Raw genomic sequence first — 22,383 nt, 5'->3', positions numbered from 1 at the left:
ATTGACTGCAGTGGAGCTTCCAGCTTAGACATCAGTTTCATCAGAGCCTTTCTCCTTTTTCCTCCCAGGTTATTTCACAGGGTGCAATTTTAGCACATCACACTCTCCCTGTAATTGTCCTTTTCCTTGTTCCCTCTCTGCAGCAGCCATGACTGCAAGCCTGCTTTAGCAAACACTCCAGTATATTTTAGGAACATCCTCAGGTGAGATCTAAGGTTTGTTTAGGCTGATGACACTGTGCAAATAAGGAATCTCAGCTGCACCTGTGCTTCACTCCTGCCTAAGCTGCAGAATCACAAAACAGTTGGGGTTGGAAGGGACCTCTGGAGAACATCTAGTCCAACCCCCCTGCTAAAACAATTTCACCCAGAGCAGGTTCCACAGGATCATGTCCAGGAGAGTTCTGAGTATCTCCAGAGAAGGACAACATCCTTGGGCAGCCTTTTCTCTTTAATTCCTCTAAAATAAGTGCATGTCCTTATTTGCAGGGGTACCTCCAGTCTGGACCTGCAGAACTGTCACCTCATGAATGAAGCTGAGCATTGCCTAAGCAGTCCTGGCTTTAGCAGAACATCTCTCCAGACTGAAACCTCCCTGCTCTGTCCCAGTTCTTCTACTATAGCCAGGGTAACAGAAAACAGACTGATCCCCGAATGCCTGCCCTGCCCAAATCTATTCACTTTAGGTCCTAAAAAACCCTGCTTTTGGAAATAATCAAACACACAGGCCTGTGGGAGAAGTCAGCCTGAGGATAAACCCAGCTGTCCAATACTGAGATTCCAGGTTTTACTCAGTTTATTTGGGAATCAGCCAGACTAACATTGCTGCTGGCAACAGGGTCTGGCACAGCACAAAGACCCCAGCAGTCAAAACATCAGCAGATATTTAGCTTTTAGATATTACTTACCGAATCACCTGCTCACCTCCATGGTCCAGGTGAGCTTCATCAGTTCTTCTGGCTATGGGGCTTAGCCCCACAACTATATCAGCCCCAGCAAAATAAATTACATTGCCAGCAGGATTTTTTTGAGAAGGGGAGGGGATCTACGTAGAGCAACTAGGAGAGAGGAAAAGCCTAAAGTTGTTCCCCTCCCTCATGGCAGTGAGGGAGAGGGAAGAGTTAGAACGTTTCCTGTAGCAAAACTAATGTTGCAGCAGAAGAGAACGGGAGGAGGATTGTGCAGGAATATGGGAAGAGGGGAGGCTGAGAAAAAGGTTAGCTAATTATAAGTCGGAGTCTGACCAGCTGCAGGATGCTGCAAGTTATTTACCTATGGGGTGGACTTCCAACTTCTCATCTACTAGTTGCTCAGGGCTCATCAGCTCCCTTTGAGGGACATTAGGTATGTTTTCCCTCTGACTGACTGGACTGACCATCTCTTGATCTTTTTCATTCTGCATCTGTGCATATATATTAAGGCCAGGAATCTTCCTAAAACATTAACAGAAACCATCATTGTGTGGTACTCTGGCAGATGATGTAGTATCAGCTTTTACAAACCCAAAACCAACTCTCTCAGAAAAAGAAAACCCAGCAAACAAACCCCAAACACGTCAGTGAAAGGCAGCAAGGGAGAGAAGGAAGTGGCTCAGGGAAGGTCATACCTTTTGAACTTGTAGATGATGAACACAGCTAGTCCCACAAAAACAACAGAGAGGAGCATCAGCATGGCTGAGCCACTGTGACTGGGAGTGAGGTCCACCAGGGGAGCTGCAAGAGAGGAGAAGGTTAGAGCCACCTCAGCCTGAAGTGAAAGCTGCTCCCTCCAGAAATACAGTTCATTCTCCCCTCTTACTGCACTTGTAGCAAGTCTGCACATCTCCTGGGTTTCTCTCCCTTTTTAATCCACCTGGGAGGAAACCCAACTTCAGATCACCTGTGGTGCTCAACATACCCCTTGATGTGAAGTTCCACAGCTTTCCGTTTAGAGGACTTTCTTTCAGATTCAAGAAAAAAACCCAGAACACATCAAAACCAATCTTAATTAAAGAGCCTCTCTGTATTTCTCCTCAGAATTCTGCTTACCATCTTGCCACAACCCCTCCCAAAACAAGGACACCCAACCCATCCAGAAACATGGATTTCCCAGAAATACAAAGTGAATGGTATTAAACAGAGCTTCCATCACTCTCACACACATATACAGGAAGGCAGTGAGCTTCCAAGCAGTTTCACATGGAGGAGCAGAGGAGTCAGTTGTTGCTGCAGACACAGAGCTCCAGCTGTGCCCCAACAAGGAGCAAACACATCCACACACAGAACATGGCCCAGGTAGTGCCCTCCTCTGCAAGGCAGTCAAACTCAACTTGAACTGCTGCCAAACACATCCTCCCCCTCTTGCACCTCTTCACATGCACTGAACAGACCCCTCCTAAACCACAGCCAGAAGACACAAGGAAACAGGCTCACACAAGCAAAGGCACACACATCACATGCACATGGATTTTCAGCTTCACACCCAGACTGATAAATCCAAAATTTACAAAGAGAAGTGAAAAATCTTCCTCTTCCCACATCTAGCAGAATCCAGAACGAAAGGATCCATTATTATGAATTCCTCATACATCTCCACTCTGTCCCCTCTCCATCTGTGTTTTGTGGGTCTCTGCAGCTCTGTGGGATGACAAAGTGGCTCTCCAGCCTATTCAGATTCAGCATCACTCAATGTTCCTCTCTAATGCTGCACTGAGAGCCTAGTAATAAACAGCTATTTAACTGCTTTGTGAGGAATATTGGCATGTTTTCCTCTGCCTTAGAGTTGAAGTTGTTGTCTTTTGGGTTGGGGACATTGGTTTGTTTTCTTATCTCATGAGAAGAAGGAATGAACATGATGAATGAATCACAATCTGTTGTCTATAATTGCCATAAATTAATCCTTCCTCCAGTGTGGTCTGAACAAAGAAGAAAGAAGTCTGGAATGTGCTGAGGCCAATGCTTGTCATTCTTCTGTGCTCCAGGGAATGCACTCACTCACACACAACACACACACAGACAGAGACTCATTTCTACAGGCTCTGCTGGAATGTCCACTCCAAGCTACTTTAGATACCTGCACTTTTGCTCCCTGCAGGTCCTCTGCTGCAGAAAATGCTGCTGTGCATGGGCAGGCACACACAGAGGGGAACATAAATGTGCACCTAGGCATGCATCATAAATGTAGGTGTACACAGATATCTGTGTGTACCCTTCCAAAAACACATTGAGCTTTGTGGTTCAGCCCATAGCTACCAGAGTCCAACACAAAATCAGTGAAAAGGCTGGGAAAGAAGGGATAACATAGCCCAGAGCAGCACCTTTGGGCACATGCATCCCCTGGGACTGAGTTTTCCAAGGGCTGCTTCTGGCATTGTGCTGTTCCAGGTTTCCCTGGTTCATTTTATTTAATTTTTTATAAAAGCTTGGATTTACAAAGGCCAATTCTTCTCATTTTCTAACAACCAAACAATAGCTTTCAGCAGAGAAGTAGTCTCTCATGGCTCTGTGTCAAATTTTGAACTATTCACAAGTTTTGGTGTCATGAAATTGGGCCTTTTGCTTAGATGGAGAACATGACCTCTGCAGCTTGTTAAGGAGACATAATCCCTCAAAGACCTCATAGTGGATGTTCTCTGGGTTTTTAATACATAGTTTGGCCATCCAAGCTCATTTTGCATTCTTACTGAATCCTGTTTCTGCAAGAGACAAAATCCTACAGGGTTCCTATAGGACATTGTGAGTCCAGTTACAGCAATCACTCACCAGTGGCTTTGAGAGAGTACAACAAAGCTTGCCTTACAGAAGAAAATAGTGTTTGCATCTGTTATGGACAAAAAGTACTCCTTCCTAGTGTCTGTGTGTAAATACAAATAAAAACATGCATTTTTTGTAAAAATAATGAACAATTGAATGTACCTCCATTTTTGAAGCTGACATTATATGCTTTTGGTTCTAACTTGTCTAAAAATAAGCATCTGGCCATCTGCTCCACAGCTATTGGAAAGCAGAAACATACACCAGTATTCTCAGGACAGATATTAGGAAGCTCTGCTTAGGAAAAATGAAATATTGGAAACCCCAGGCCTTTCTTTTGGGAGAATTTAAATGCAGTCACATTACAACCTTTCTTAATAGTCTCTCTTTTCTTACTGCTTACAAGGCAGCACGTGGACTGACACCTGGTTGGGAAAATCCATTTATACCACAAAAAATGTTTTGGAGAGCAGTTTGCTGGTACAAATGAACTGAGGGTTTAAGTTTGCAAGTTATCCAAAGAAGCTGCTACCAACTGATCAGAACTATCAGCAGTACCTGAGGAAAATGAACTCCTATGAGTGTGGATTGGGGTGTCCATCTCTTATTAAGTAGGACCTGTGCTGTGAAATGAGGTTTTAGCATGCAGAATAGACAGTGACATATGTAATTAAATATCAGGACTTTGGAGATGACTTATTTTGAAAAAGGATTAGTTAAGGCCCAAACTACCTGATTTTATTATTGTGCATATCTATATTCATTCTAGTCATTCATACTGCTGAACAACTTTTGAGCAGTGTTTAGTTGCTTTTAGTTTACTGACTCTAGAATATCTTAACATATCCAAGGCTAGCAGGTAACCTTTGCACTGTGGGACCCAGGCTGAAAATGCCATGGTGCTGCTTAGCTATTGAATATTTCAGAGATACCAAGAAATACACACTTCTGCTGATACTTATACCACGTTTCCAAAAAACCAGTAAATTCTTGCACCTAGGAAAACAAAAGGATTAGCTGTAAATGCAGAAGCCACTATATCTTTTTAGGATGATATAGAAAGGTGAGGTAGAGAAGACATTTTAATGTCTGCTCATATACTGTGTTGTTATAGTGATATAAAAATAAGGAATGTTTAAAATACAGCTGATAGCACACTACTACCATTGATATATTTCTTGCTGTGCTATAGAGGAACACAGAAGGCACACACAGAGAGAGGATACTCACCTGCTGTTAAATGGGCAGCATGGACAAGGATTCGAACTCCTGGCTTCAGCTCAAAATGGACCAGGTTTTGGTTCAGTTTCTGGATCAGTGTTTCTGAAATCTGGGAAGGAAAAAAGACAACAAACAAACAGGCATTTGTTAATTTGTTTCTGCTGGCAAAGCACAGATTTTGCAGACTTTCCGAGCACAAGGAAGGATTTTGGACAGAGTGGTTTGTGTATGGTCAGCACTGGCTGAGCAGCAAGGTGTCCAGTCACACCTCTGTGAGAGCAGCCCAGCAGCAAAAGGGAATTGGGCCCCAAAGGAACATTCTACCCTCATGTGAAAGTGGCCACAGGACCAGCATCACATCAGTGAACTCATTCACTGTTTCAAGGGAAAAGGAACTTTTCAGTTGTTAATGAACTATTGCTCCTAATAAATAACTGCTTGCTTGTTGAGTGGCCAGTTCCATGCTCTTAGAGGATGTTCATAACATGTGATATACCTGAATAAAAATGAATGGTTTAGATCCTTGCCACAGCTGGCAGTTAATTTTCAAGTTCTAAAAGCAAATTTCATTTCATTCAGCTCTGAGATTTAAGACAGCTGCTCCCTAATCCTAAAATATGTACCAGAACCAGCTTGAATCTGCAAGTGTTTACTGACTACAGAATGTGGCTTAAACAAAATGCATGTTCCATCTCTTCTTCTGGGTTGCATTCATAACCCACTCTCTTTCACAGGGGAGATATTCCACAGAGCTTTCAGATCACCAGATTATCTTTCCATAACTGGTGACATCAACAGAGCCCTAGCAGAAATGAAGCAGATTATTCCTCCTTTAAGGACACAACAGAAAAGATGAGCATTTGCTGAAATAAGACCCCATGAAATCTGTATTTGTACAGTAAAGGAGCCAAACTGTGGTCCAATCTGTAGGCAAACATGCCTTTTTTTAAATCAGTTTGTCCCAATATGCACAGATCCACTTTTTCCACACCACGCTTCATTACATCAAGAAGTCTCAGGCATGTTGCCATTAAAAACATAAAATCCAGATAGATTAATCAAGGAATGGAAGCTTACAGACATGGTGTTGACAGTTTGTTGTGCGTCTTTTGTATGTTCATTTGTCTGACATTTCATGTATTTCACATTTTCTTACAGCAGAGATCAATTTTCCAATTGAACAGTTACAGTTCTCCAGGTTGGCTTATTGAGGGAGAGGTGGTTGGAAAACTGGAAACACAACATCCCCCATAACCCATAATAAGCAGTTGATGAGAATGTGTTTTTATAACCATACCAGGATCAAGTGGAATCATATTCTAGTGCTCACCACTTAATTCAATTTGTTTTAAATAAATCCTTATTCCTTCTTGAAGATTAATGAAAAATTGTCAGAAAAAAGAACATTCCAATAATTTTTACACCATCTTTTTCATGTTCTTCATTTTTGCCTGGTTGAGCTATTTCAGTAAATTCTACCCAGATATGATTAGATGTTCCTTGGCTATCATTCATCACAGTATGAGATTTATATGCTTCTTTTATTTTTTTAACATTCTTAATGGTTCTTTCAATACTCTTGGCTCATACACTTCATTTCTGGCTGCTGATCACTTGAATATGTGCCTTTGGTCCAATATCAATTTGGCAATAACTCTTACAGGCATTTATTTATATTTTTAAATATATCTCTTTAAAGTTACAATTTATTTCATGGGTGCCAGAATGAGCAATAAATATATTTCTTCCAATAGCAAGAAAAAAATACCACCTGCATTCAAAGAGCCATCTGTTGAGCTCAGAGCAGCAGGGATGGTGACACAAAGATGTGCAGTACATGAAGAATGCCTGGGAAGCAAATTATAGCCCTCTTTAAGGATTTGAGCATATTAATAACCAAGATTGGCAACTATAGAAAGTTTTTCATCTCTAAAACTAGAGCAACAGATGCAGATTGATATGGTGTAAGCCAGGTACCTTAATGGCTCATGGAACTAATGGGGAAAGTATCATCCTGGCTGTATCCAGTTCTACATAAAACCTAACAGGAATTTTCCTTTCTGCTCTGAGATCCTGATGCTGCCGGGGCAGCTGAGCCTCTGGGAGGAAAAAAAAAAGGCAAATACAAGTCAGTAAACTAAAGAAAGGAGACAACCACATTGTGTGTCATTCCTCTTCAACACATTGTGATACCTGCACAAAATGACAGGGAAAGAGCAGAGGTAAAAACCATACATGATGCCTTATATACAGCAGAGGCTTACTGTGAAATGTAACTGAGTCTACAGCTAGCAAATGTGTGTGGCACTGGAGAATGGCTTCCTCAAGGATCTGTGCAAAAAATGGAAGAATGAGAGAATCTGGAGATAGTCAGCATGAGAAAGTACAAGAGATTTGGTTGGGCACTGGTGACTGTAGGGACTGTGAGATCTCCCCTGGCCTCCCGGCGGGCTCCGGGGCACTGAGTGAAGAGGCAAAACTGCAGCTGAGAGGTGCTGTGGCTGATATGTGAGAGAAAACTCAACAGGTATTCCTCTGTGGAGGGCCAAGGGAAAGGAAAAACAGGAAGGGTAAAGCAGCAAGGAAAAGGAAGAAAGACAGAAAGAAAGAGTCACAGCTGAAATTTATTATTACTGTATTGCTTTCTTACTTGATTATGAATGAGGACTTCATTGTGTAACATCCTGTACAAATTCATCTCAGACTAAAATAATTTTTGCCTGAGACCATCAGTGTCTCAGCAGAGACTTGAAACAGCAGTAACTGTTCCAGGACTACACACAAAGTGTCAAAACTGGCAGCAACACTGTTCATTCTGTGCAGAGTATAAAGCATATTTCCTCGGCACGATTAATTACATGTTCTCCCAGTGGCTTTTTGTGTACAGCTTTTTTTTTTTTTTTTTGCCTTGGTCTTTATGGAATCTGAACAAGTGAAAAAAGTGAGTAGCAGCCTAAGATCTTCAAAAGTTCCAGGAATTCTAGTGAGAATCAGACATCAGCTTCCTCAGGCAGCTCTGGAGATTCCTGACACACACATCTGAGGGAAGAACAGATGCTTTCAGATGTGTTTTTAAAATGTTTGCTTGTTTGGTACAATATTTTCATTTTTCTTTATGTAGAAAACAAGATTCTCTTCAAAACAGACATACAGAGTGAAAATGCATTTCTGTACTCCTAAAAATGATGTGAAATAGAAACCATACATAATGGCCTAAAAAAAAGGCAGTATTTGAGGTCAGTGAGCAGCTTGCATAAACCTCAAGGGCCAAAGTTTACACTGGAATTGGACACTGCCCTTCAAAGCTGGACCTGGCAATGTTTGTGGTCCTCATATGGTCCCAAGGGTGCACTGAGAGGTCAGTCAGGACATTTGCTTTGAGATTCCAGAACAGACTCTGCCTTCAAGCCTATTTCTAGCTCAGTTATCAGACTTTAATCTAGGAATGGTTCTGACTTGTTTGCAGTATTAATACAGTGTCTCTGAATTAAATTTCCACACAAAGACTGATCTCAGTTGTTGAGGTAATAAAAAGGTTTCAATGGTGAACATTTTGGGGTTTGTGCTTCCCTTTATTTCTGCACTCAAAGAGATACCATGGATGCGTTTTGGTTTAAAAAGCAGAAAAGGAAAGATCAAAGTACTTTGACCTGTTTCAAAAATAGCAATGCAACTCCAGTTGAACAGCCAGACCTTCATCAGGGGGACAGGTTGGCCTCAGGCCTCCCCCTCTTCATCTCTCCCTCCCGGAGATGCAACTAACTTAGCTGAAGACAAAACTTCTTAGAATAGCAACCACTTAATTTATAGTCTTCAAGAGTCTCTCTTGTGAAAATAATTAGCTTTCAAAATTAGTTTTGGTCCTTAACTGAGCCTCATTGACTTTATCTGCTTCATTTGCAGAATTAAGCATGATGTGCAAAAATAATTCAGTAATAGGAACTATTCTTCATGTATCATTTTTCATCAAAGGACACATAATGAATAATAACAGACAATTTGTGAATGAAAAAAAAAAAAAGAGATTCCAATTTAAAAATGGAACAAAACAAAAATTAATTTGGCTGTTCTTAGCATTTTGTCAGATTTAGGACTCTAAAAGAACTATGTGAACCAAGAAGCAGAATTATCACTGAGAAGGGCATTTTCCCATACCTTTATTGACTTTTGAAACCCCTGGTGTAAATTATTTTAGACTAATTGAATGTGATTCAACTGTGCCAGTATGCACTGGCTAAGAATCTTGATAATTTTATAGATACTGTGTAAAGATCTCAACTAATGAGTGTTACACTTCTATTCAATTCATTGAGCAAATCAATAAACAACTAAGGAAAGAATTAGGCACATTGATTTAGTAGGAAGAAACTTGAACCAACATTGGGAAAGTGAAGTGGGAGTCAGGGCCAATGTGGATTACTTTAAACTGTGCCACTTGCCCTGGATAACCTTGGACACTTCACATGGGGCCTCTAAAGCTTGTTTGCCTTAGCACTGAAAAGAGCACAGGCACTGACTTCCTGGCTCCAGCAGGAATTTCTGCAGATCTTTAATGGAAGATGCTAAATTCAAGCTGCTGGGAGTATCCAGGGACACTGTGAGAGCATGAGGCAGAGGATATTCCTGTGGTTACTCTGGGACAAGAACGGAACAGCAGATATGAACCCAGAGACCTGGACATAAAAGCCAGGATCCACTTTTGATGAACAAAGGCAACCAGAAACAGCCTTGAAAATCAAGGGCTGCTCTGTACACTGAGCAAAAGATGAGGGAGAGAGGGCTGGTAGTCACGTGGCAGGAGTTAACTCAAAGGTATTAAGACAAGAGATTTACACAGCCTCTCCTACAGCACACAAAAAAGCTGGCTGAAGAAAAAAAGCCCCTGGTACAAGGTCTTTTGGTTCACATTATTCCATCCTCTCCTCATCTGCCTTTAGTTCTTAATACTGGTCCAATCTCCCCTAAGTACCAGTGGAAGACTTGATCTTCAATTAAAGGCACAGATGTTGAAAAAAATCTCTTCTATTAGATGATTTACCACACATATCAATATCTACCTGGAATTTAATTTTCAGGACTGATTGGCACAATTTTCTGTAAGATTTGAAGGTGCTCACTGTCATGATCTTGTTGCTAAAAGTATTTTGGTGATTGGCACACCTGAAATACATTAGAGGAAAGAAAAGCACTGAAAGCAAGTACACTGAAACACTAAAGCTTAGGAGGGTGGGAAAAGAAAACCCCAAACTCTAAAATAAGATAGAAGCTCCATCATCTGCAAAGAAGCAGATGCAAAACTAAATCTGCTTTAAGGAAAGAATCCCAAGAGGTATATCCTTACAGCCTTCCTGAATGCCACTCTCAATGTTTAAAATTCACAAGAGGTATTTAATCTCTGCAGTTCATCACTGTCCATTTGATAATCAGTCATCCATGTCACTTCCCATCTCTTTGGCTGGCTACAGATACTGGCCACAGCTGCAACATATTGAGTACAGTTGGCTACCAACCAGCTGATGTTACCATTTGCCAAAGTCTCCATCGTGCTATATTGCTGAGAGCTCTTCTCAGAGAAAAGATTAATGGTTTCAAATGTCATTAACTATTTGCTCCTAGCCCTGTTTTGCATCCTTTTACAGTAATTTTGAATAGGTCAGTGAAAAGCATCCAAATGGAGAAGTAAAGAGAAATTCAGGATAACACTGAAACTTTTTCTTGATATGAAAACATCACTTCAGAATTATCATGTACCTTCTGCTTACATTTCATTTTACTAAAATAAAATGCAGTTTTTATGTTTGAGAAAAAGCCCCCACTAGGAAACAACATGGAAAGAAGATAATTTGTGAAATGCATAAATAAAAGGTAACTCCTCAGAATCCTTCTAGTGAGTAAAATCATACACTGAAATAAAGAGTAATCACAACTGCCCTCCACTGAAGTTGATTACAATATTTTCCTACTGAAAATTCATTTTGAACTGTATTTGTGCTAAAAATAATTCATTGAAATGTTACTATTAGAGATTTGCCCTTCACTGAAGAAATTTGTGTTTATTTCAGATTTAGCAGATCTGAATTTTGTAATCATCAAATTCACCAAGCCCATCCATGACGATGGTGTGACACCTGCATTCCAGCCCAAGTGGCAATTCTGGGTGGCTGTTTTTGCAAGATTTGGGATATTTCAGTGTTGTTGCAGTCATAGCATGCAAATCAAAGAACAGTGTTTGACAACTGCCAATTATTTCTACATTTTTAAGCAGGGTGGTAGTCTGCCTTCATCTACTGTTAAGTGAAGCAGAGCAATCAAATTACTCAATTAAAAAAGAAAAAGAAGGGGGAAAAAAAAGGACACAACATTCCTGTCATAAATACAAGATTTTGCAAATGTATTTTGGGATTCTGCAGGATGAAAAGGCTTTTTGATTTTTAGGAAACTGTGAAGAATGACTTTGCACAGAAAGCGGAGTGGATCAAGCACTTTTTTTGTATTTATGTATTAGGTGGAATTGTCCTATGGTGCACATAGAGAAACTTCCCCAGACTCACATGCAGCAGAATTTTTTGGCTGTCAACAGCAGTCAAACTTTTTAAAGGTACTTTAGTCTCCAATGGAAAATATTAGGAATGCAGAGTTCACATTTCTAAAAGCAAACAGATATGACAATAATTGTGGATACATAAAAAAATAATACGGGACAATTGTATGAAAGTGGTGCATCAAGTGAGGAAGAAAATTATATTTACCATCTAACCACAGTCTCAAAGACAGATGAGACATAAATGCACTGCCCTCATGGAAAACTGCATGGAAATGCACATTTGTCAAGTGAGACACTACTGCAGTCCCACTACTACTGGCCTACTGTGTTCAGACTCATAAAACGTGAGTGGCACAAAGGAGTGTTATTGACTTTGATAAATGGGAAACCAAGACCTAGACTGTTATGGCATAGTGGACATCTAAGTGCCTCTGAAATCAATGGGAATTATGTACCTAGAGATGAGTGGCTGGACAGAGGGACCTAAAAGTATGTTTACAAAGCCAAATAAGTATGTATTAGATAAAAACAGAACAGCTTAATCCACCTCAAGGGGAAACAGCAAAATGTAAGCCTCCCATGGTTATTAAATATGAATGAGAATTACTGGTAAATGTCAAAGTCCATGAAACCACATACACCCCTCATGGTTACCCATGGCAGAGCAGTCGTCTAGCTCAGGTGATGAAGAAAGGAACCTCTGTAATGAAGTGCTTATTTAAGGAACCTTTTTCCATTGCAGTACTTGTGTAAACTATTCCCATTTTATTCCCTGCACACTTGGAAGTTTCTCTTCTAAATTAGAAAACATAATTCAGAACTGTGACTCCTTTGGGTCTGCACCTGCAAACTGGCAAGCTCACATACGTGCCTTTGAATAGCTTATTCCTTGCCCATGACTACAAAACAGACTTCTGTTCCTATCAGAAAAGAGCAAATGCATTAGAAGTACCTCAGAAGCAACTTAGGCTTCTTAAGCTGTAGCCATCAAAAACATCTGCTCCCAATACTCATCCCAGCAACTTCAAGCACAGGGAGAGGCTGTGGAATGAGCTCTGAGACACTTTGGGCAGGACATAGAGAAGGATCACAGGCAAAACAGATAACAAAACAGGAGCAGTATCAGAATATGCTTCAGAGCAGAGGGCAGAGACTCCCTTTGTGGCCCTTGGGCATTTCTCACAGAAAACCCCACCTTTTTCTACTAGAGTTACTAGGGAGAGGAATGCAGCACCCACAGTCCAGAAAGAAAAACATTCTGACCATCCTGGGTTTTTTCAAAGAAAAGAGCTGGCTGCAAATGGCAAACAGCTTCTCTCTTCCCCAAAGATTACCATTTGGACCCTGCAGGATGCCAGAGATCTTGATGGAGTTACACTGAAAATGACATTTCTTCCTGTCCATAAAAAGGGCCATGAGAGCACTGCCAGGGCTTCCTTTCTCCACAGTCACAAAGACTCTGTTTTTACAAGAGAGAAGAAGAGAGGCATAAAAAGAGGGAGAAAGAGAAGCTGCTGAATGCCCGAAGGGAGCTGGGTCAGATGTAAATTTGAAAGTTTATGGACTGGCCTCCTTGCCAAGTTATGAAGGAAGTGAGGAGAAGGGGAAATGAAGGAGAAAGGAAGGAAAGATTTTGCAGAGCAGTAAATCTCCATTATTTTTTGTTTATTACATGGGTGGTGAAAATTTAAGAATGTCATTTGTCAAAAGAAGGGATGACAGCTATAAATGCTGAGCGAGGGAAAGCTTCAGAATAGGAGGGACCTGGAGGTGTGAGGCTCACAGCTAAGTTAACATGGCTTGAGCCATGGACATGGAGTATGGAAGGCAGAGCTACAGTGGAGCTTCTCTCAGGGCCAAAGTTATCTTTGCCCCTGGAATCTGAACTAATAAGCTGAGAGACAGCAAAGGAGCTATGGAACAAGAGAACACAGTTCAGTGGTGCACATGGCAGTGTTAGGTTATCAATTGAACTCGATGGCATTAGAGATGTTTTCCAACCTTAACAACTCTACAATTCTGTGTCATTTCAGGATTTTTGCCCAGTAGTGTGTTTTATCTTTTAATTACAATCCTGCTAGGCCCATCTGGTTGGCAGGACCTTTTGGGTCTGCAGAGAGACAGAGTCCTTCAGTCATCATAACCTATTTCAGCTGTTCACAGAGAAAACAATCCACAGTGGCTCAGCCACACTTCCAGCACCATGAAGAAGGCAGGCAGATTGTCCAATCCCATCCCAGTCCCTAAACTAATGAACTGCCCAGGTTTACCACCCAGCTCTGTCCTCCAGTGCTTTCTGAACTCTTGACAGTGTCATAAACTTTGCTCCACAGTTCCTGCTGGCAGAAGTCATCCCCTAAATCCTTCCTTCTTTCTTCCTGCTTCCATGTAGCAAACAGGACTTCTAAGGGAGCATAAATGGGAATCTAAACTCCTAAAGACAGCTCCAAAGCCTGTTTCCAATGCTGGAGGAAAAAAAAAAAACAACCAAACAAAAAACCCATCCAAAACAACCAACCAACCCCCCACAAAAAACAGAAACATAAAAAAACCCCTAAAGAGGATGTAACATGCACCCCAATGAATCAGCTGCATTCCTACTGTAATTGTCAGTTTTGACCATACACAAATCCCATATTGATACAGAGATATATGTCTCATATACATACACAAACACAGAAGTGCATAAACACACACTTTTCCAAGTAATGGACACAATACCTGCTCTAGGTTTGCTGCTGTTCTTTTTTTTTCTCCTGTGGCATCCTGATATGGTAAAATGAAGAGTTCAGCAGACGTGGGCAGGCCAGGGAGCACTGCAACCAGAACGTGCTTGCTGGAAATACCTGTAGCCTGATACAGAGAAATAATGGAGACAGCAGCAGTGTGGATGGCACTGAATGCTGAGAGCCTCTTCATTAAAGCATCACAGTACTTTCACCATGTATGGTGTATCTTGTACATCTTGTTGGCTGAAATTTTTAAGTTAGGACTTTAATATCCCTAATTTTGACACATTAGACAAAATTCAGAAAAAAGTACCCTAAAGGTACTACTACCAGGGTCATCTCCAATCTCATGTTTCAGCTGATGCTACACAATCAGATTGCTGAGTTATTATCCAGAAAAGGATCTACTTTGGCCCTTGGGAAGTTTTGTTAGCCAAAGAAAGGAGAAACATAATTTGGTGAATCTTCCTCCATTGCCCTTCTGTTGTGAATTATCCACCAAAGGCACTTAAATCTCAAGGTTTTGATTTAACCTGAAGTTTTCAAGTGCTGAATTTAGTCAGTCACTTTTAAAGTGGTGGAAAAAAGGTGCCTTCAGATACAAGGACAGATCACAGAGGCACCACAGAGATTCCCTTGCAGTAAGGACTTGGAAGCCTCTCAGACATTAACTGGACCTAAATCTCAGGAATTCTTCTCCATGGTACTCCAGGAGCAGAGACATGGAGGAGTTGCTCATTGGTGGAAATGGTGGATGCAGGACAAAGGATCAGCAAAACTGATCATAAATCACCATTTTCTGAGCGTGTCCTGTGGATAACCCGAGTGTGACTGCTGACAATGTGGGGAAAACCCTGTGGAGTCCCCTCCACCACACAGCAAGGAAAAGCATCTGTCTTTGCTCCCTTTTTTTTATTTTGCTTTGTTTTGTAAAGTGGATTTAGGAAAAACCCTTATAAATATAGAAAGGTTTCTTACGTTCTTTACAAGTATTCTGTGAAGCCAGGGCTTACATTATTTGTGCTTGCCTAACAGGTTGCTTTAAGGTGTCAAGAAAGACATAGTATTGCCTTTATTTTCAGAGGCTGGGAACAATTTTTTTTTTTTTCAGAAGTGGGAGACAGTAATCAGAAAATCAATGACGCAAGCAAATAATTACGATCAAAACAAGAAATAGGATATTTTATGATAATATGAAATTATCCCTACTCAGAGTGAAGATCAGATTTTAGTACAGAACTATAATTTTGTAGGCAGAATTTTATCCTGGTCGGATAGAATTCTGTAATAAGAATAAAATACTTTAATAAAAGTTCATAAAAAATCTATAGCACAGCAATAATTTCCTATTGAATTATTTAGTTATTTGACTCATTTTTATACCTTTTACTTAATTGCTGTAGAAATCTACTGGGTTTATCTTTAATTTTTACAGGAACTTCTCACAAAGGCTGGTTTAAGATGAATCATTTAGCTATATAAAGATGGATAATTAGCTATCAATTTTTATTTTTTCAATCAAATAACAAAAAGACTCTGTGTTTTCACTGCTCTGCTTTTGGAATGCAGCCTTGGTACTGTGGTTTTACAATTCTTCTTTTTTTATGGTTTGGTTTTGCTTTATTGAGATGTTTTATATTCTGAAAATTCATCCTGAAGACAAATGAATCCTTGAATACTTGATAGACATAAATACGTCAGAAGATAAAGCTCCAGAAAAATGCTCTTTTTTTCCCTTTCCTCATGTCTTTTAACAAAATTTCAGAAAAAAATCTCAGAAACAATCCAGACAGTTTTGTGCACCTGATTAGTACAGTTTTTGTAGAGTTTTTGCACAGATGATGCCACAAATAACACTTAAGCTTGCTACTAACATCAACAAGCCTTTTGTCCTTTCAAAATCTGAGAATTTTTATTAAAAAAAAAAAAAACCAGAAACACTATTTCAAACAATTCCTTGCACTATTTTTCTACTGAGCTGAGAAACCCCAGCTATCTCTTCTAACTCTTCTTACATCCCCAATTTCAAATGCAAATCTTCAGCTAGACCGGAATATTTTTGTGACATTGTGTTCCATGGTTAAAGAAGGAACTTCAGAGAAAACCAGCATCCAATCCTGCCCTGTGAGACTCATGCTTTATGAAGGACTTAAAGTACTTGCTGTGGTGCTCTTCTGTGTAGCAAAAATTGTTTAATTCTTGGTTTCACAAGTTTTCTACAGAATATTTGCAATTCCATTAGAACAGTGTTGCTTTACACTGAAAGCTGACTCCGGGCACCAGATTGTCACAGGATGGAATTATTTCATCTGTCTAGAATTTAGGATGTTGGCCTCAAACACTATCAATTCTCCATTTCTGGGTGATGGAAACAAAGAGACATCTTAAGATAACAGTTAATCCAGACCTAATGAAGGGACAAATCAGGAACCATAGCCTGTTTTACCCTTGTAAAACAGGCTATGCACAGAGCTTACCTCCACCAGAGCTCTCTTGACTACTCTGCTGATGTCCCTTCTCCACTCTGGGATATCTGGGTTGTAGTCATCAAGGTTTGGAGAGAATGATAACCTCAGGGACTGAAATTTCTCTGCAGATACAATGGCAGAGTGGTGAGTACAGTCTGAAATGCCTTAGTGCCAAATGAAGGAGCAGAACCTTGTAAAACCTGGTGCAACTCATGTTTTGCTTAATCAATTTGCAGATGGTGCACAGACTGTGAGGAAATCCAGCAGTTCACCTGAGAGACTCAGTGAGAGATGTGGAGAATCTGGGAGATTCATCACTTGAGTGCCTTGGAAGGGGAAAAGTGATCATTCCTCACCTGAGTGGATGAATAGCACTGCAAAGGGAGCTGTGATGGGAATGTAAATTAAATGTTACCTTCAATTTGACTTCTGGAGCAGGCACACCCTGTGCAGGAAGCTGTGACTGGACTCTCACAAATGTGCCCAAACCTTAGAGATCCCAATTGGAAGGGAAGAGGGATAAATATGGGGAGAGGACAAGCCTTGGAAAATGTACCTTATCTCTGTTGCTGTTAACAGAGCTGCTCACATTAATCACTATCAGCTAAAACTGGGATTCCCAGTGGGTTTTAGGCTCCATCTACACTCTATGGTATTTGTGTGCCCTAAGTGCTTCTGACACATGAGAACAATGTCAAATCAGTGCAGATTTCTGTGCAGAACTGCAGCACACAGCATTGATTTATCTTTCAAGCTGAGCAGCTTTTGTGTGAGTTAAGAGGCCTCTGCTGGCCAAAAAGGGGGAAAAACAGCTTACAAAATAAACTAACATTTTGACAATCATGTAGGATGATCAAAGAGTGATGGAGCACATGCAGAGGGCTCTGGGAAGGAGATCAATGTTCTGCAATCATGTCAGTCTGCACTAACGTCAGTCAGTGGCCCTTAGAGATACTACACTGGACTGGTAACACTGGAATTCAATTTACAATCTCACTCAAAGCATTCTGGAATAAAGACCTCTTGTTGCTGCCAGCTATCCTGGCTCTCTAAATGTTGACTATGGAGAATCCCGTGTGAAATAAAAGGGGAAGAACTCACCATACACTGCAATAGTCTTTGTGTCCTGAAGAATGGTGTTTCCTGCTGAGACCTGAACAGTGATGGTATTCATCCCTTCCACAGAAAATGTGAATGTGATGCTCCCTTCCAATGTGATCAGTGGCTGCAAATACATCATAAAAGGAAAAAATCAGTTAATTTGGCTGGAAAGGAAAAGCAAAAATGAGTTTGGCTCACTAGCCTATTGGAATGGTTTGAGGAGTTAGTACCAGACTGGAAATTTCAGACTCAGGAGGGGCCCTGTGACATGGCAGCTAATTTCCTAGAGAGGGCACACAAATCCCAGACAGGGATGCCCTCATGAAGCTCAGAGTTAGATACCTATAATTTCCACAGGAGCTACATAAGATTCCAGTGCTTCCTTTCCACTTGGCATGTTGGTTTTTCTGGATCCTGTGTTAAAATGCCCACCTTCGCTCACTCCCCAGAGGGGCCCAGATCCTGCAACACTCACTGCTCAGGTAGCACCCTCCTTTCCTAAATCTACTCTAAGTGCTTTATGTAAGGTGCCTCAAGGGGATTGTCACAAAACCAGCCAAATTAAGATTTCACATTTGCTGTTCCATGTTATTCTTAGATAGAGACACATTGTTTTTGTTAATTGCTGATGCTTGAGAGGACAGAGATCCCTTCAGCTGTGAACAAGTTCATCAATGAGTTGTGTCCTCCAGCAGATCTGCCTTAACTTCTCTTTGCACTTGTTAATGAACTCTGGATGAGATCTTCAAAGCACCCAGTATTAAGTCAAACTGTTGCCATTGTAGTCTATAGTAAAACTCACACTTCAATGAGAACAGAATTAGACCAACCCTGATCACTTAGGAGCTTAGGAGATCAGAGAGAAGGTTAAAAGGTGACAATCACAGCCTGCAAGTACCTCTAAGGGGAGATGATTGCTGATAGAACAGAGAGTTCTTTAATCTACACAAAAAGGCATAACAAGATCCAACAGCTTGAATCCCAGACTAGATAAATTCAGACTACAAACACGGTGCATGAATTCAAAGCTCAGAATAATTAGCTGTGGGGAAATAGTTGAAGGAGATGGTCAGAAGGACAAGCAGTGCATCTTCCATCATCTGAGGAGAATTATTAATGCAAAACAACAACAACAACAACAACAACAAGTCAGGTCCTGCCCTGGTCACACAAAGTTAAATAAAGCAGAAGGTACTGATCAAACTCTACAATCTGCATTACACAGAAGAGAACAATGTGTGATTATGAAGGTCCCTCTTGGCTCTACAAAATCCATTACCACCTCTCCCCTCAGAAACTAATTAGGGTTTCTGGATACTTTAGCCACAATTATATGTGAAGTAACAGTTCAAATGTCTGTGCAGATTTACCAAGACTGCAAGCACACAGGCAGCAGAACGCGATGATGATACTCTCATATCTGAGCAGAGCCCTGGGGCAGGGAGGTGTGTTGGGAACAATTTCATCCACCTGTAGCACATGATAATAAGGTCCTTTTGCACATGTGGTTTAGCATAGGGTGCTTGGGCTCAGCATAGGTCAGTTGCAGATATAAAAACAGCTTCAGCTTGAAAGGTTGTTTCCTTAAAAAAAACTTCCAAAGCCCTACTTTCTTTTTTCTTCTTGTTACTGAAGAAAGGAGGGTGAAGAGAAACAGTGGAAACTCTTCCAGATTTTGGTTAACTATGTTCACCTTGGATGGAATTAAGGAAGAAAGCTACTGACAGCTTGCATGAAACAGCAATTAAGCCTGCAGCTAAGTCACAGCCACAAACACAAAGCACTACTTACATTTCCATGTCGTTACCTCCAAGGCCCATTAATATCTTGGTATTTGATTTATAATTTTCTTGCATATGTGACTACATAGAAGCATTGCTAGATCCCTCTCTCTCTCCCCCTGCTGTCAGAGAGCTCCTCCAGGGTTATTTTGGCCTCAGTCCATCAGGAATACAAACCTCTGTGTTGTTCCCAAACCACCAGACATAAGTGAGTGTTCCCACTTGGCTTGGCCACAGCACTGCTGTGGCATTGATCTCCTTGTTCTTCGTGGTGACAAAGGGCAGAGATAAGTGAACATGTTCCAAGGGGCCTGCAGAAACAGAATCAACAGGTGAGTCCTCTCTCCATTTGAAAAGTCAACCTAGGTGGGATATCCATTGGTTTAGGGAAGAAAAGTCGTCCCCAAATCACTAATGGACATGGCAGAATGTTTTGGCTTTGTTTTCCTCTAGAGAGGAAGGCTTAAATCTGTTCCTCAGAGAACAGGATCCACCCCTGTACCTGGAGCTGAAAAACCTGGTACTCTCTACAGCATGAATGTCATAAAACTGGGAGCTTATATGACTTTTACATTAGGGACAGAGCCCTGTTGTGTTAGTGTGGCCTTCACTGGGTAGACATAAGAAGGTGCAGGACAAAGGGCTTCAGCAGATGTGAAGCATCTTTGCTGGAAAGCTGCTATGATTTGGTGAACTTCAGCAGAAACTCTTTCTGAAGGCAGCTATTCACTGAGTGCCTGCATTTTATTGTTACCTTATACTCCCTCCTTTTCATCAATAAACTCTTTTCTTTCTTCAGTATAAACAGAACATAATTCATTCGACAAGTGACATTATGCCCAGGGTTACACATTTCCCATCTTCTGGAAACAGATGGGCCTTTGTTGTTACATCTTGTTCTATAGATTATTTTTAAAATGTGTTCTGACTGTTCACTAAGAGAACAAAGCCATTGTCCTGAGTGACAGGGAAGGAAAAATAAAGACACCTCAGGTCACATGAGGACATGGGTTCCTTAAAAAAATTAAGGCCACATCTACACATTCTCTGTCTGTGAGCTCCCAGTGATAAGAAGCACAGCCTTGCATTGTTCATATGGAGATGAGATGCATTGCTAGATGTATTTCCAGGGAGGATCTTTCAGGATATACCCCATGCATGAATCACCACTTAAACCTTGCTTTTCAGCCTAAATGAACACCATACTCTGAAGAAAGCATCCTGTATAACACAATAGGCAGAGTGAGGGAAAAAAATCTCCCAAGTCAGACTGAATAAACAATGCCAGAATAAGGACCAGTGTTCCTGATTTATGACTGAAATGCATCTTTCCCTGGGTTGTAGACACAGACACTGCTTAAGCTGAAGCAGCCCAATTAAGAGTTATCCATGATCAGATTAACTAAAGGCTGCTATACATGAGACCATGGCTTGTTTTGCCTTTTATAAGCAAAAGTCAATACTCTTGGAAATTCATGAGATGCCACAATTTCACCCTTGTGATTTTAATGGCATCCTCCTTCTCAGATCCATTTCCATCACCATGCTGTTCCTGTTTTCAGCAAGACCCTAAGACCTGAAAAACAGCAATTTCCCCAGCTAAATGCAGTGACAACTGTAATGATGGAGCCATGAAGAGTCTGATCCTCTCCAACATTACTGCATCACTGCTCTGAACAGATCTCAGATGATCCTGCATGGCAGAGAGTGCCCAGCACCTCCTTGGACCTTCCCTACACAATGGCTAGGAAGGGATATGAAAGAATGGCTCAAGCAACCCAATTCTGCCTGAGCATTTTCCAGCACAGCTGGGGCAAGGAGGCTGAAAAGCTGAGCTAGTATCTGGCCAGCAGGTGGGGATAGCTCACTCTGGATAGGCCCTCCTGGTAGGAGACTCTTTCTCCCAGGTAAGCTTGAAGAGGATTCAAGAACATCAATTTCTGAGCTTCATGCAGGGCTATGGAGGCATTGGCCTTCATCTGTTCTAGGGAAAAAGTACTGTACAAGCTCCAGAAAACTGAAAGACAGAAACTTCTCAAAAGGCTCACTTGCACAGGTGATGTTGTTCTGAAGCATCAAGGCAAATCCATAACTAACTTTCCAAGAGAAAATTTTGACATGACAGCTAAGAGACAGGCTGTTGGCTTGAGCAGTTTACAACAGTACAACAGTTTCTACTGTCCATCCAACTCAAAATGCTCCTGCCTCACAGTAACCTGCATTTCTGGATCCCTGGAGCAAGCAGGAAAGGCACTGCTCCTGTGCACTGGCTGCACCAGGATGAGGAGAGCATGGGACGAAGGCTTTACTTTTATCTTTGAGACCACAAGCACCAAGGTTCAGTGCCTTCTGGTTTTTCCAGCAGGAAGAGTGCTGGCCACAGGTAGGGAAGGTGCTGGAAGGCCCAGACCTGGCTGCAGACACTCATGTATTAACCCTGTACCCAGGGATCAGCCAGTTTGTAGCCCTTCCTAAAACTCTGGATGTTCAGGCTGCACATTGCTTGTTCGTGGATCTTACAATACAGCATGTATGTCTATTTTAAGGACAGGTATTTTTTCAAAACTCCCCAAAGACCAAGTTCAAACACCCAAGAAGAATATTCAGCAGAGGGCTGAGTGACAATGCAAGCTTTCAAATAGGATTTAGAAGCTTTTGTGGATCAGGCTGTTAGACTCTGGAGGGGCTGGATCTACTGTACATCCCTGTCCTCAGCAAGTCTCTTGCTAGTCTGAATGGCACCATGCTCATTTGTAACCTGTTTTTCAGTCCCTAATTCCTGTCATGTAGAGAAAGGTGAGACATATCC

The 22,383-nt window shown here is 41.2% G+C and overlaps 1 protein-coding gene across 5 annotated transcripts in view; it reads right to left on the bottom strand.

Moving 5' to 3' along the window:
* The window catches only part of SORCS1 (sortilin related VPS10 domain containing receptor 1), a 256,566-nt gene that overhangs the window by 1,767 nt on the left and 232,416 nt on the right, over positions 1–22,383 (bottom strand). For 4 of the 5 annotated variants that reach the window (XM_064717506.1, XM_064717507.1, XM_064717511.1 and 1 more), the window contains 7 exons: positions 19,752–19,885; positions 17,794–17,917; positions 16,702–16,814; positions 14,217–14,348; positions 4,961–5,060; positions 1,606–1,711; positions 1,272–1,432 (listed from right to left, as the gene is read on the bottom strand). In XM_064717506.1, the coding sequence (XP_064573576.1) occupies positions 1,272–1,432; positions 1,606–1,711; positions 4,961–5,060; positions 14,217–14,348; positions 16,702–16,814; positions 17,794–17,917; positions 19,752–19,885 (870 nt within the window). The remainder of the gene's footprint in view (positions 1–1,271; positions 1,433–1,605; positions 1,712–4,960; positions 5,061–14,216; positions 14,349–16,701; positions 16,815–17,793; positions 17,918–19,751; positions 19,886–22,383) is intronic. The other variant, XM_064717509.1, reaches the window with a different exon arrangement.

The sequence above is a fragment of the Zonotrichia leucophrys genome, chromosome 6 (genome assembly GCF_028769735.1).
Source record: "Zonotrichia leucophrys gambelii isolate GWCS_2022_RI chromosome 6, RI_Zleu_2.0, whole genome shotgun sequence".
Taxonomy (NCBI): Eukaryota; Metazoa; Chordata; class Aves; order Passeriformes; family Passerellidae; genus Zonotrichia; species Zonotrichia leucophrys.
Note: the sequence above shows the minus strand (reverse complement) of the source record. Positions and strands in the feature narration are given on the sequence as shown.